At 41.1% G+C, this 14501-nt stretch overlaps 1 protein-coding gene and 1 long non-coding RNA gene across 3 annotated transcripts; one reads left to right on the top strand and one right to left on the bottom strand.

Annotated features, from left to right (window-relative positions):
- Positions 1-982: 982 nt before the first annotated feature.
- Positions 983-2069, bottom strand: LOC117662620 (uncharacterized). Its single transcript, XR_004590473.3, has 2 exons — positions 1772-2069; positions 983-1300 (listed from the first exon to the last, which is right to left on the bottom strand). It is a non-coding gene; the product is annotated as an uncharacterized LOC117662620 (long non-coding RNA).
- Positions 2070-2183: 114 nt separating this feature from the next.
- On the top strand, positions 2184-13931 carry LOC117662636 (uncharacterized). 2 transcript variants are annotated; one of them, XM_087884279.1, is made up of 6 exons: positions 2184-2374; positions 6463-7029; positions 8188-8305; positions 8426-8508; positions 9237-9363; positions 10397-13931. In XM_087884279.1, exons 2-6 carry the CDS (start codon positions 6625-6627, stop codon positions 11572-11574), a joined length of 1911 nt encoding a protein of 636 aa, XP_087740405.1. In that variant the 5' UTR covers positions 2184-2374; positions 6463-6624; the 3' UTR covers positions 11575-13931. The 2 variants fall into 2 exon arrangements, with proteins under 2 accessions (XP_087740405.1, XP_087740406.1); XM_087884280.1 differs by lacking the exons at positions 2184-2374; positions 6463-7029 and adding an exon at positions 7038-7868.
- The last annotated feature ends 570 nt before the right edge of the window (positions 13932-14501 follow it).

Below are 14501 nucleotides of genomic sequence, written 5' to 3' on the forward strand. Positions count from 1 at the left end.
CACAATTGAGCCCAGAATTTATGTTGCTGAGAAATTTGTTAAGTGACACTTCACCAAATTGTACGACTCTTCTTGCCACATTTATTAAGTAAATCACAGCAATTGTTATATTAGTAATGTGGTTGTTAACTGAAACTGGCTTTCCCATTGGCTTTGCTTGTCAGAAGGTTGCAAAAGGTGATCATGTGACCTGGGACACCGCAATTTTCATAAATGTGAGTCAGTTGTCAAGCATCCACATGTAAATCATGTGACCATGCTTCAACGGTCATAAGTGTGAAAAATGGTAATAAGTAACTTTTTTCACTGCCATTGCAAATTTACTAGACAAACTGTTGAAAGTTGAGTACTATTTGTCTGGGAATTCAACATAATTCAAGCAATAAAAATAGAACCAAATCACATATATCAATGTATCATGTGAAAAGAGTTTCAGGATGACAAATTCCACTCCCCCAAAAAACAGAATAAGAAGTGAAATCCATGTTCAAATACATTTTTAGAAGCATTAGAGCCATGGTGGTGCAGTGGTTAGAATGCAGTATAGCAAGCTAATTCTGCTGACTGCCAGGAGTTGGATTCTGACCGGCCCAAGGTTGACTCAACCTTCCATTCTTCTGAGGCGGGGAAAATAGGGATCCAGATTGTATGGAGCAATATGGTGACTCTGTAAACTGTTTATGGAGTGCTGTAAAGCACTATGAATCGGTATATAAGTGCTATTGCTATTTTGCCTTTCTAAGACATGAGAATAATTAGGAAATCTCTAAATTCAATTTAAATAAATTAGATTTAATTGAACTTAATTGGATTTTAATTAGATTTGAATAAAATTAGTTTTTGATTTAAATAAAATTAAGTATCACTTGTATGGTTATTCATGAGACAGTTCTAAATTCTAATAAATTAAAAACTAAAAATAGAGGAAAATTGTTGGAAGGATTGGAGGGAGATGAATGCTTCGGGTTTTCAGAGACTCAGGCAAGTTTAAAGCTATTTATTCAAATAGTGCTCATTTATGGTTCTGGATCAAACTGGTAAAAGGGCACTAATATTGGTTCTGTAGCTATTATGTCAATTTTCTCCCTTATAGAAGACTGAGAAAAATGGGCTGAGAAGAACCAGGCTTTTGGCGAGAGATGTTAATTCCATTCTTTATCAATTGCTGCTTAGGTCTATTTCCCCATTTCTTTATTTCATTAATGTAGATAAATCTCTACATCAGAGATGCTGTTCTTCCACTGTCACCTCCAAATCCACACTAATCTCTTCAAACCTTGGGAGTCTTCAATTCTTTTACCTAGAAGAAAATTGGTACTTTGTTTAGTCTGGTTGCCTGACACTGTCTTTCAACATCCTACTCATATTTCCTGAGCTGTCTTCCCTACTGAAAAACAAATGAAGCCTTTTTTCTTTTTTGCCTCATGGAATTTGAGCTTTATGTGTACTTGTCAAGATTTGCCTTCCTTCATTTTGTAATTCCACCTTTCCTCCAGTCACCTATGAAACACCATTCATCTCTCCATCATGGCGCCTTGTTTTGAGGTAAAATTTCTAAAACTTCCATGAGTTTGAGCTTTGTCTCCATTTTGGAACTTGTTTCCTTTTGATGCCCCTTTTTGAAGCGAGATCGTTTCTTCTGGATTCTTCTCATTTTTTGCTGCAGCAACTTGCTGTTTTGAACCACTGTTAGCTGCCCAGAGGCATGAATTTGAAAAGGCAGCTGAAATAATGGAAATAAAATATCAATGCAAATCTTAATTGTACTAACTCTTCACTTCCTATCCTGTGACTCTGTCAGCCCTCAGCTTCCCTCACTTCAGGGCTGAGTTTGCCAACAACCACATGACACAATGTGACACAACAACCTGGGCTTCAAAGAGAGGCTTCCTGTTCCTTTTCAGCCTCCACAGAGATTTTCTCAATATTTACAAGATCACAGATCTTTCTTAGACGTTCAAAAACAGGAAAGCCTAGAAATTGCTGCCTGCTGCAGTCAAGCAATCTCAGAGGGAGCCTCTCCTTCTACTCCAATGCCCATCATCCCAGGCCCGCATGGAACATGACAATCTGCCCTTCGCCCTAGTAGGGTCCGTATGGCGTTGCATGCTGGATCCACCAGGGGGCTCCCTAGGTAGCCCTTAGAAAGGCACAGCGGCCCTCACCCTCTTCAGGAGGAAACTGAGCATGCGCTCTTTCTCCTGGTCCGAGGTGCTCGCGGCGTATTTTGCAGAGGAGAAAGCGTGCCCGCCCTTTCTACAGTGCCCAATTCTGCTCCTCCCACTCCCACGCTCCTCCCCCGCCTTTCCAGCAGTCCAAGAGGCTGCAAGGAAGCCTTGCACGGAGGGAGATCAAGACCTGACTCCGGAGTTGAGTAAGTGGGGAGGGACTTTTTCTTCCACGGGCTGGACCGTGCGTGGAGACACGCAAAACTTCATCAGGTTCGGAGTCCTGGAAAGTGGGGAGCCCCTTGTCCCATGTTCCCCTGCCGCCCCTGTGCATGCATGCACGGGCGAGGCAGGGAAAAGATCATAAGCTACGGTCCCGCTGCGTTTCCTCCAGGAGGAAAATCGGGACCGCCAAAAAGGTCGGAGCCATTTAGAATTAGGCTAAAAGTGAGAAACCTCTTTCCAGGAAATGTTAATTGGTATATGGTTTGTTGATTCAGGTATTATTCTCTTTGCATTGAATTGTGGTTTGTGGATTGTGATTTCTCGGGTACCCATAGTGGTTTGCACCAAGAATCTATGGAGATTCTCAGTCATCCAGGTCATGGCTGTCCCAAAGGTGCTTTTTCAAGAGGCAACTGGACTTTCTGGTTTTTCTCTGAAGACGTTTCGCTTCTCATCCAAAAAGCTTCTTCAGCTCTGAATGGAGGGATTTATACTCTTTGCAGACAAGCTGGTCATTTTGAAACTGTTGAAAGAACTGTGTTGTAAACTGCAGATAGAGGATGTCATATCCCTCCCCTTCTATTGAGAAAGGGCTGTTCAATTATGACATAGATGGCCTCTTTTGTTGTGGAATGATGGGACCAAACAACATTCCTTGGTCAGCCAGAGACAGTTTTTATTGCGCAGTTTCAGAACCAGATTTGTATCTGCAATTCTGAACAAAGGAAGAGCTCTGATACAACTGCTTTTATACATATCCAAGACATAGGACTTTGCTGGCACAGCAGTTTTCCATATATGGTTAACATACATCCGTTACATGATAATTGACACTTTTTAATTAATAAATTCCTGCCTTAATTTATAGTACATGTGGTAATTTTAGCTAAACATCCTCCTCTTCTGTAATCACTGATGCATAGCTCCATGGCTGGCCTTGGATTAATAAGTAACTTTTTGTTTCAGATGGATGTCTCTGCATCCTTGACAGATATCTTCCTCAGAAGATATATATTATATATGGTCCTTGCATCTTTGACAGATAGGCCCCTCAAAAGATATATGTTCCCAAGAATGGAATTTCGCTGACTTAGTGTAATTTCTAAACAAGCACTTTTCTTTCTTATAATAATGTGAATAAAGAGGGTCCTCCAGTGTTCATATAGCTGACTTTATACCATTCACATTATTCACATTATTATATTATTCACATTATTCACTTTACTTTGAACCCTCTTTCAAACCAACAGTCCTCTGTCCAGTCCTCTGTAGACATGAATGTGTACTTCATGTCTCCAAAAGATTTGGCTTTGTCTTTTGAGTGCAGATAGTGTCAGATCCCATATATTTCTATTGGGACGCTGGCATTCTGGTGGGAGGGGAGAAGTTTGGAGGGATCTCTCTATGAAGTTTCTGTTTCTGTTTCCTGCATTGCTCTGCTGTGAGTGTGTTTCCTGCATTGCTGTACTGTGGGAGGAGTTTTGATTGCACTGCTTTAAATTGCTGTTTTTTAAGTGGGAAGATTTAGTTTTTGCCTAGACTTCTTGGCTATTCCCCAACCTTTCAATACAAGCTCCTTTTGGAACAACTTCAGTTTCAAGAGTCCTGCTTTCTTGTGAAGATTTGGAAAGGAAAGACCTTACAGATGGACTGCTGAATCTTGTCCTGATGAGTTCGTTCTCCTATGTTGTGCCATGCATTTTTTAAAAAGTTTCATTGAATTTTTATTTTTAAATATACATCAATATCATTACATGAACAGTGTGGCCTCTGGGAATAGTTCATTTTGATATAAACAGCCATAATCATAATAATAATTTCTCCACTTTCTTTGGTTGTCCAAGTTTTGAGCTTTTGTCCCAGTCACTTTACAGTTGCACGCCCTGGTCCCCAGCAGTAGCAACTGAGCCCTGTAGCCCATTTTTCAACAGATGTCCAGGAGCCACAGCATCTGATGCGATCCTTGTTGATCTGGTCCTTGTTGACCTGGGCAACGATCAATCTGGTATAGAATTTTGTTGATTTCTTCTCATCATTGGTGATGGTAGGTGCCTGGGTTGATTCATGGTGGCTAAGCCACTACTGATCTGAAGACTAGCAATGCCATAACCATAGTGTTGTGACCTAGGCCCAAGTAGTTATTACCAGACACAATCAGTCCTAAACAAACATGTTTTATTAGAACATCTGAGAATTACTTCATTCTCAGCTTAGTCCAAATTAATTCCAAATCAAGTCCTTCAGAAAAAGTCCTTTGGCCTTATCACAAACCTTTCTCTTCTTTGGCATCCTGCCAAAGGCTTTTCTTGGCAAAGCCCCACAAAGTGCCTACAAGAAACAAATGTAGCAACGTTGCTGCTCTTTTAAGCCTTATGGGAGGGGCTATAAGGGTCCTTTTTGCTTTAGATGCTCTTGCCTTCTGGCAGCTCTTCACATGCATGCACTAGGAACAGGTTCCTCCTGTTCCTCTGCCTCTGTGCTGTCCTGCCTCTGGAGGCTCCGGAGTCCGCGTATCACTCCCAGATGGCCCTGGACCCATCTCTGCCTCCGATACAGCCTTTGTCTGGACCTTTCCCTGGCTCCAGGACTGGCCCATTGTCCTCCCCAGCCTCCTCACTGTCCGACTCCGCTGCCAGCTCCGCAGGCTGCTAGTGGACCACAACACATAGGGACCGCACCATAGTCATTCAGGCCCAGCCACAGGTAGCCATCTCAATGGCCCAGCCATTTCAGTTTCAACAACTTTTTCCACTTTATGTTCCCATGACTTTTCGGATACAGGTAGGACATACATTAAGTATTTTCTACATAATGACCAGTGGACTAGACATGATCGAGTTGCTAAATTAATCCACTAGTCATTATGTAAAAAATATGCCCTAACTGTATTATGTAAGCGTACATAGTAATTCCATCTTTCAACCTCTAATCTTTCCATCTAATTACTATTTATATTCTATTATATGAAAATTATATCTGCTAATATTCCCCCTATTTCTTATTTCTATCTCTATTCTAACTTCTAGTCAGGCCACCATTACTAATCCTAGTGTTAACAGACATGTTTATAGTAAGACATAGTCCTTCGTTATTTGGTTGTTCAAAGTCATAATACACCATTCAAGTATTATTTAAACATACCTAATAATATCATCTTTCAACCTCCAATCTTCCCATCTAACTATTGCTTTATATAAAGGTGTGTATTCTTATTTCTACCTCTATTTCAGTTTTTAATCAGGCTATCATTGAAAAAAAACCCCATCATCTCTTGCCTGTTTTAATACTTCAATTCTTATTCATTTTTGGGCTTGCCTCCCATACTCCTCTCTTGGATCTTTTTCTTTATCAGCATCTATGTCTTCACCATTCAGTCTGAATATTTTTCCCATCTCTATCCTCCAAAGATGCCAGGTCTCCAGATTATCAACCAAAACACCTATCTTCCTTTCAAAAGTATCTTCCCGATTATTCAATTCTATTTTTAAATTTCTTAAAGTACTTTTCCCTTGGTTAATTTCATCAGTCATTATTATCTTTATCATGGACTTTGTGCCATGAGTTTATGAAGTGCTTGTTTTGTTTCCCCAATGTACAGATATGTACATGGCTCACTGCTTTGTACTGCATGTACCAGGAGGTTAATGGGGCTTTACTATCTAACATTATACTGGTAGTTCAAATATTGATTGATTTACCTATAAAATCGATTTAGATAGCCACTCATCTGAATGGCTGTTTGTGACCTGAGACATTTATGATCTGAATTATACAAAGACTGTTTTTAAAGTTGGAAGCAGCCAGCAAAATTATTTGAATAAATATGTAGGAATTAGAAAACAAAAACATGTTTTAAATTCTTGTATTCAAAGTTTTTAGTCCTTGATCGAAGTTGATGCAGAAGGTTACTAAGCAATTTTTTTCCACACGTTAGTCTACCAACTAATAAGATTTCCTCCCTCTTTCCAGATATTGTTGGGTTCATAGGACTTCTTATTTGGGTTTTTGTGGATGCTCAGTTGTTAAGTTGGTCAGCCTGTATTTCTGGAAGTTTCTTTTTCCATTTCAGATCTATAATTTGGAAATCTTTCCTGCTTCCCTTGGAGTCCAAAGTATCTTGTGTGGGAAGAGCGCTGAATGGCCTTTAGGAGATTTGGCCAGACGTCTTCTGATTAGTAAAATTTGGGAGATCCATCCATCCATTTTGGAGCTGGATTAGAATACCAAAGAAATGATGGAGGGACAACACCCACCAGATGCAGGAGTTGGAAAAGGCCCTCCAGCTACCCAGCCTTGGAGCTGTGGGGAAAATGGGGCAAGTTCTGGGCAGAAGAGCCAAGAAGAGGAAGCCAACACTTCAGAGGTTCAATGCTGTCACTTCAGAAAAGTGCAGTTCCAGGAGGGGAAGAGTCCCCGAGAGGTTTGCAGTCAGCTTCACTGCCTTTGCCGTCAATGGTTGCAGCCGGAAAGACACACGAAGGCTCAAATACTGGACTTAGTGCTCCTGGAGCAGTTCCTGGCTTTCCTTCCTCCAGAGATGGAGAAATGGGTGCGGGAGTGTGGAGCAGAGACCAGTTCCCAGGCTGTGGCCTTGGCCGAAGGCTTCCTCCTGGCCCAGGAGTCGGAAAAGATGCAGGTGTGAGAATATATTCATTTCAGCTCTAAAGAGAATCTCTCTGAATACCGTATTTATCGGCGTATAACGCGCACTGGCGTATAACACGCACTTTAATTTTAAGAGGGAAGTTTCAGGAAAAAAAGTAAATTTTAAATAAAGAACTTTGAAGCATAACAAAGGTAGTTCAAAACTTTTTAAATTAATATTTAAGCACATATAAAGATAAAGAACGTAACATGGAAGTAAAAACTACTGTTTTACCGAATAAACTTTGATATTACTGTGATTCAGGTGATTAGGGCACCTGAATCACAGCCACAGCCACAATGCACTGCACACAACTGGCTCACCCACAATGTAAAAGCAGCTGTGCTAGACCCAAAATGGCCCCTGCAACAAGCAGGAACCTCACACAGCCATAAAAAGCCGAAAAAACCAACTTTCACACTTTACACACACAAAATTCCACATACAGCTTTGTGAGATTTTGTGTGTTTGTGTAGTTAGAGTGAAACACTACAGAAACACACTAAATCTCAGAAAGCTGCACAAATATTATTTTATTTTTATTTTTATATGAAAACTAAATTTAAAACTTCCTAAACTTTAAATGTCTAAGTCTAAAAAAAGAACAAAAAACCCCCAATTAACTATTTTTTTTAAAGCTCCCAAAGGGGAAAAAAACTTACCCAACAGAACAGGGGTCTCCAATCTTGGCAACTTTAAGACTTATGGACTTCAACTCCCAGAATTCCTAAGGCAGAAAGAGCTGCTCACCGATGAGCTTGATTGCAGCCAGGGATATTCAGTTGATTGCTGATGCATGGATTGCGATCGTCATGCAATCAGCAACTAAGGTAAGGAAGCGGACCATTCGTTCTTTTTAACAGTATTTTTAAATACATATTGGTGTATAACGCGCACATGCGATTTCCACATTATTTTCAAGATGAAAAAGTGCGTTATACGTCAATAAATACGGTATGTCAGTTCCTTTTTGGTAGAGTTTTCTGGGATTATTAACACCTAAGGCCAGTTGTTCCATTTTTCTTCCAGAGGATGTGTTTGGGGCAAGTCTTCCATTCTCCTTTGAGTTTCACAAATGGACATTGGGGTCTGCTGGTTTAAAGATGCAGTATGGTAATTCCTTATTCTTTGTTATCACATCATGTCCAGAAATCCTTGGAAGCTATGACTGAGTATCCCAAGGGGAGGAAGGATGCATTCAGATCTTCTCAAGAGCTGCTGTTCAGGGAGACCTTACACAAAGATCAATGTCAGGACACAACTCCAGGTAAGAAAAGGTATTTCTGTATAATGTGAGATTTCAACATTTAGGTGATTCTTTTGCTCCTCTTGATTGGAATGTCTCTCTTTAACAAATCTGCTTCCACCATTTTTCTCTTTCTCACAGAGAGTAGAAAGCTATCCTTGGAATTTTTTGAATCAGTTCGTCTTTGTGGTGGAGCTGAAGGATTGGCTGAACCACTACTTCAGGTAAAGAGGAGAAACATCAGAAAAGGTCCATGAATCTTGAATGGGTTTCATTTTGTTCTAGAGTTCAATGTATAAAATTACTGATCTGATACAAAATCTGATATTATATTCAAAATTCATATTTAGCTTACCCTAACTCTCCCTTCTGAGGGGATCCTTTGGAAGACACTTTCTCCACCCCTCCTGCTCCACAGATTTAGTTGATCAGACTGTTGTCAGCATCGAGGCTCTTCCTCCCCGGGTCTCCCCAGGTCATTCTTGCATACCATTACAAAAAAATCCTCTTTTGAAAAGCATCTTTGGGACAACAATGACCTGGTGATAGAGAATTTCCATAGACATATCCTGTTACAAACTCTTCCAGCAACCTCATGAAGGTGTGGAGTTGGGTTAAGCTTCCCCCTCAGTGGATAAAATAAGCCACGGGCGAAAATGTCAGGTGAGTTTTGCCAGTATTTGGCATTGCCCACTCTAGGAAGAATTGGAGCCACTGATAACTAGTGAATTTAAGACCCAACTACCAACTGACCAAGAAAAATATTTTTATTGGCTACACTGAAAGGCATTCCAAATACTTCCAACATGATCCAATGTGCTTCAGTTGTGCCGTCAGTCAAAAGCACTGAGATCTCATTCTGAACTGTGCACAAGATGCCCATTTTGTTCACTGGATCTCATTCCTTGAATTGGGATTATCTGTTAAAAGGAAAACCTGTTTCCTTCTTTAGGATGTTGTGTCTTTTGAGGAAGTGGCCGTGTATTTCTCCAAGGAGGAATGGTCTCAACTGGACTCTGACCAAAAAGCACTCCATGGAGAAGTCATGCTGGAGAATTCCAGGAATCTGGCTTCTCTGGGTAAGAATCCTTATCTCTGCTCAGAAACTTAGAAAAGTCATGGGGTCCGAGAAGGGAACTTAGATGTTATTAAAAAATAGGTTAAGTGAAATAAGTGATTTAAAGAAATCATTTATTTATATCCTGTGGACAAACTTAATATTCCTTCCTCCTGCTGTTTTCCCTACAACAAGAAGCTTGTGACATGGGTTGAGCTGAGAGAGACTGGCCCCAGCCAGCATTCATCCCTAAGGCTGAACTAGTACTCACTGACCTAGTTTCTAGCCTGGTGCCTTAAGTGTTTGACCAAACTGACTTTATGAAAGAAAGAAATTTATTGAAAACTGCATACTCTCACTTTTTACATAGGGGAAGTGTTTTTTTTAATGCTTTCTGCTCATAAAATACAAAATAGTCATTCAAAATTTTCATGCCACCGAAGATATAAGTAAGAAACTGAGGGATAGGCTGCAGATAGGAATGGGGTGGCCTCTCTTGAGCAAGGTCCTGCCTATTCCTGAATCTCATCTCTAGATCCCCGATGGCCCTGAGTTGCTATAACCAAAACTGGATGGGTCCGTAGTAGAAAGTCCCTTCTCTGAGATGTGCCCACTTGTGTACCAAGTTTGACCTCAGCCTAATTGAGAGTGGGGGGCTATTGCCATCCATAAATTCCCCTTGGCTTTCAAATATTCTGCTCTTCAGATAAGTGGGGATGAGACTTCCAATGAAGTTGGGGAGCTGGTAGGTATGTTGTTGACCCAGCATGGTACCATGTCCAATGGACTTCAGGAGTTTGTGGCACTGTGGAATAGTCCCAGGTCAAAGCTTAAATCAGGGTTGTGTCTTTGATTCATTGTGATGTAATCCAATCCTGTTAGATGAGGATCAGTAGGGATACACTTGGAAATGGGTTCTTGCTAAAATCTTAATTGGGAATCATCATGTTTGCCAACAAAGCAGCTACAATATATTGATTCTTTAGCTAAATTTCAGAAGAAAAGGCTTGATTGTTCTCCTATTCTTGCTACAGTTTTCCTTTTTCTTTTTTAAGGCTATAATGGGCAGGAGAATAAGAATTGCAACATGGAATGCCAACCGATCTATTCGAAAGAGGGGAAAGGGAAACAATATCAATGCATGGAGTGTGGAAAGACCTTTACTCATAGTAGTAATCTCCATTCCCATAAGAGGATCCACACAGGAGAGAAGCCATATCAATGCATGGAGTGTGGAAAGAACTTCTCTTATTATAGCTCTTTTATAAACCATCAAAGGAATCACAAAGGAGAAAGACCTTATAAATGCGTGGAATGTGGAAAGACCTTTACTTGCACTAGTAGTCACAATTACCATATAAGGATCCACACAGGAGAGAAGCCATATCAATGCAAGGAATGTGGAAAGAGCTTTACTTGCAGTAGTAGTCTCAATTCCCATAAGAGGATTCACACAGGAGAGAAACCATATCACTGCACGGAGTGTGGAAAGACCTTTCCCTGTAGCAGTCGTCTCAATTCCCATAAGAGGATCCACACAGGAGAGAAGCCATATCAATGCAACGAATGTGGAAAGACCTTCTCTTATTATAGCTCTCTTATAATCCATCATAGGAATCACAAAGGAGAAAGACCTTATAAATGCATGGAGTGTGGAAAGGCTTTTAGCAGTAGTAGTCATCTTGCCTCCCATAAGAGGATCCACAAAGGAGAGAAACCGTATCAATGCATGGAGTGTGAAAAGACCTTCCGTTATTCTAAGTCTTTAATAATGCATCAAATGAATCACAAAGGAGAAAGACCTTATAAATGCACCGAGTGTGGAAAGAGCTTTACTTGTACCAGTCATCTTAATACCCATAAGATGATCCACAGAGAAGAGAAGCCATATCACTGTGTCGAGTGCGGAAAGAGCTTCTGTTCTAATCATTCTCTTATAATCCATCAAAGGATTCACAAAGGAGAAAGACCATATCAATGCATGGAGTGTGGAAAGACCTTTACTTGTACCAGTAGTCTTAATTCCCACAAGAGGATCCACACAAAAGAGAAGCCATTTCAATGCAGGGAGTGTGGAAAGATCTTTACTTGTACCAGTCATCTTGATTCCCACAAAAAGACCCACACAGGAGAGAAATCATATAAATGTGTTGAATGTGGAAAGGGCTTTAGGTGGAATTCTGCTCTTACCAAGCATAAAAGGATCCACACAGGGGAGAAACCATATCAATAAAGGGATGTGTGAGAAGTGCTTCAATAGAAATCCAGGTAGTCTTTGGCCTATGCCTGCAACTGAGGTCAAAATTTCTGTTGCTGAGACAGTTATTAAATGAGTCTTGCCCCATTTTATGACTTGTCTTGCCACAGTGAATTGCTTTTGGTAAGTTAGTAACTCTGTTGTGAAACGAATCTGGCTTCCATATTGGCTTTGCTTGTCAGAAAGTCACAAAAGGTGATCACAAGGCCCGGGAACATTTCAACTGTCATTAATATGAGTCAGTTGCCAAACACCTGAAATTTGATCATATGACCATGGGAAAGCTGCAACAGTCATAAGTTTGAAAAATGATCGTAAATCACTTTTTTCAGTGGTGGTATAACTTTGAACAACCACTGGCCGGTGGGATGCTATTGGTGGGAGCAGGCGGTCCCGTAGATAACCAGGTCCTAAGCCATGGAGCGCTTTAAAGGTGATAACCAGCACCTTGAAGCGCACTCGGAAGACCACCAGGAGCCAGTGCAGCTCGCGCAGGAGAGGTGTTACATGGGAACTCCACGTCGCTCCCATAACCACCCGTGCGGCCGCACTCTGCGCCAGTTGGAGCCTCCGAGTGCACCTCAAGGGGAGCCCTATGTAGAGAGCGTTACAATAGTCCAGACGAGACTTTGCTGTGGATACTAGCTTCCAGAAAGATTTTTAATACTAACAATGATGAAACTGCAAAGGGAGTGGAGGTCAGCAGTGCTGAGGCTTTTCCCTAGGTCAGGAAACCAGGGTTATGGCTTACCCCTTTAGCTCCCAGAAAGGTAACAGATGAAGGAAGTCATGCACCAACCGAGACTTGAACCCGTGTTGGAAGATTCAACACCCTACATCCAGGGTCCCCAAGCTTTAAAACTTGTGGACTTAAACTCCCAGAATTCCTAAGTCAGACAGTCATGCTGGCTGAGTTGAAGTCCACAAGTCTTAAAGCTGCCAAGTTTGAAGACCTCTGCCCTACGTGATACCCTTCTATCGCTGGTATAATTGTTGAGATTCTTTCTCAACAAAAGCAATATTTGTCTTTAGTAATACTCTTCATAATAATCCAATGTTTCATTTTCTACATCTAATAACGCGGGATAAGAACAAACTACCCTGTTTCCCCCAAAATAAGACATCCCCTGATAATAAGCCCAATCGGGCTTTTGAGTGCATGGCAATAAGGCCCAAGTGCTTATTTCAGGGTTCAAAAAAATATAAGGGTCTTGTTTTGGGGGAAACACAGTATGTCTCATGACTTAAGATATGTTGAATCCTCAAGCCAAGAAATCTGATATCAAAAGTTGTGTTGGGTCTCTGTGGCACAAGGGATTAGCATGCTTGGCTGTTAACCAGAAGGACGAACTCCAGCCAAGGAAGACTTGCTGTATGAGTTGAACAATAGACGAAGGTGATGGAATCCATTGGGTTCCTCATCTTGGGACTGCAGTTCCCATCCCCCCAATACTTTTTTATGCCAGACTTATATATTTAGCCATCTGCTTGATTAGATTTGCCTCCCAGAATTAAAAAGTTGGAGAAGGCCCCAGTCCCAAGAGAAGGGAAATCAGAAAGTTGTTTCTTCATTTTGGTTCCCCCGAAGAAATCAAGGACAAGTTCAGCCACAGCTTGTATACAGATTGCGAGTTAGAAAAGCCGAGTGATGCTTCACAGCATTGTATAACGGGGAATCTTATTCCTTTCATGGCCAAAGGTTTCTGCAGGATAAACAGGCAATTCCAGGTTCCTGCAGAAGCCCTTTACAGGAAGTGAGGGTTTGGCAATCTCACCACGACAGAATGCAGAACAAACCCTAGACAGCCTTTCTGAAACCAGCTGCTTGCTTTTAACCTCCCAACATTTACTAACAGCCAAATCCACTCAGATAAGCAAATCCCTGAAAGATCAGGGGGCTCCGTTCTATGAGGAAGCACTGGGACGCTACACATCCTCTTCACGACCTGTTTTCCTTGTTACCTTCTAGGAGGAGGCTCTGTGGTATCAGAAGCCGAACAAATGTCAGCCAGCTTGCTGCTTGCTGCCATGGAAATGAGGGGAGGAGTCGGATAATTTTTCAATGCAGCTTTGCAACTACTGGCTGGGCTTTGCTTATCTCTCCAAGGTTATTTCTTCTAGCTTTGGTATGCAGCAGCCAGAGACAATGCACTTGAATCAAAGACTTTCTCAAAACAGTTCCCGGCCAATGGTTGCCCTCTGGTTGCCTAGTTACCAGGAGGGCTGGGCTCTATGGTTTGTTTCAATTTGCTGCTTCGTGTGCTTGTGCCTCAGATCTTGCCTGAAACTTGTTTCATTCAGTTCTCTCCTAATAAAAGTATTTTTTCTCTGAATCTACGGAGCCAAGGGTTTTTCTTTCCTAGGAATTGGAGGGAGGCAGCCCCAACAATATCCAGATTCAGTCACAGTTTGGTTCCATACAGTATCAACCTTGTGAACTCTCAAGCTTCCTCTTTCCATTATGTATTCAAGATGGACAGTGATTAATATTTATATGTATTTATATGTTATGTTGTAGGTTTATATGTACGCATGTATATAGCATGTCTATATGTGTGTTATGTATGTGTACACTTTTGAGAGCAGGCAACAGAATTTCATTTTTAATGTGTGCCAGTATGGCCACAGAAAAAAAATGGCAATAAAGTGATTACTGCAAGTTCAAATCTCACCAGGCTCAAGGTTGACTCAGCCTTCCAGCCTTTCTAAGGTAGGTAAATTGAGGACCCAGATTGTGGGGGCAATAAGATGACTTTGTATAAATATACAAAAGTATGAAGGCTATTGCTTAATGCACTGTAAGCCGCCCTGAGTCTTCGGAGAAGGGCGGCATATAAATCAAATTAAAAAAAAAAAAGTTAGCACCTATCCCTCTCCTAGAATAATGAAATATTTTAGGAAAT

The sequence above is a fragment of the Pantherophis guttatus genome, chromosome 2, assembly GCF_059756535.1.
Source record: "Pantherophis guttatus breed Tessera chromosome 2, ASM5975653v1, whole genome shotgun sequence".
Taxonomy (NCBI): Eukaryota; Metazoa; Chordata; class Lepidosauria; order Squamata; family Colubridae; genus Pantherophis; species Pantherophis guttatus.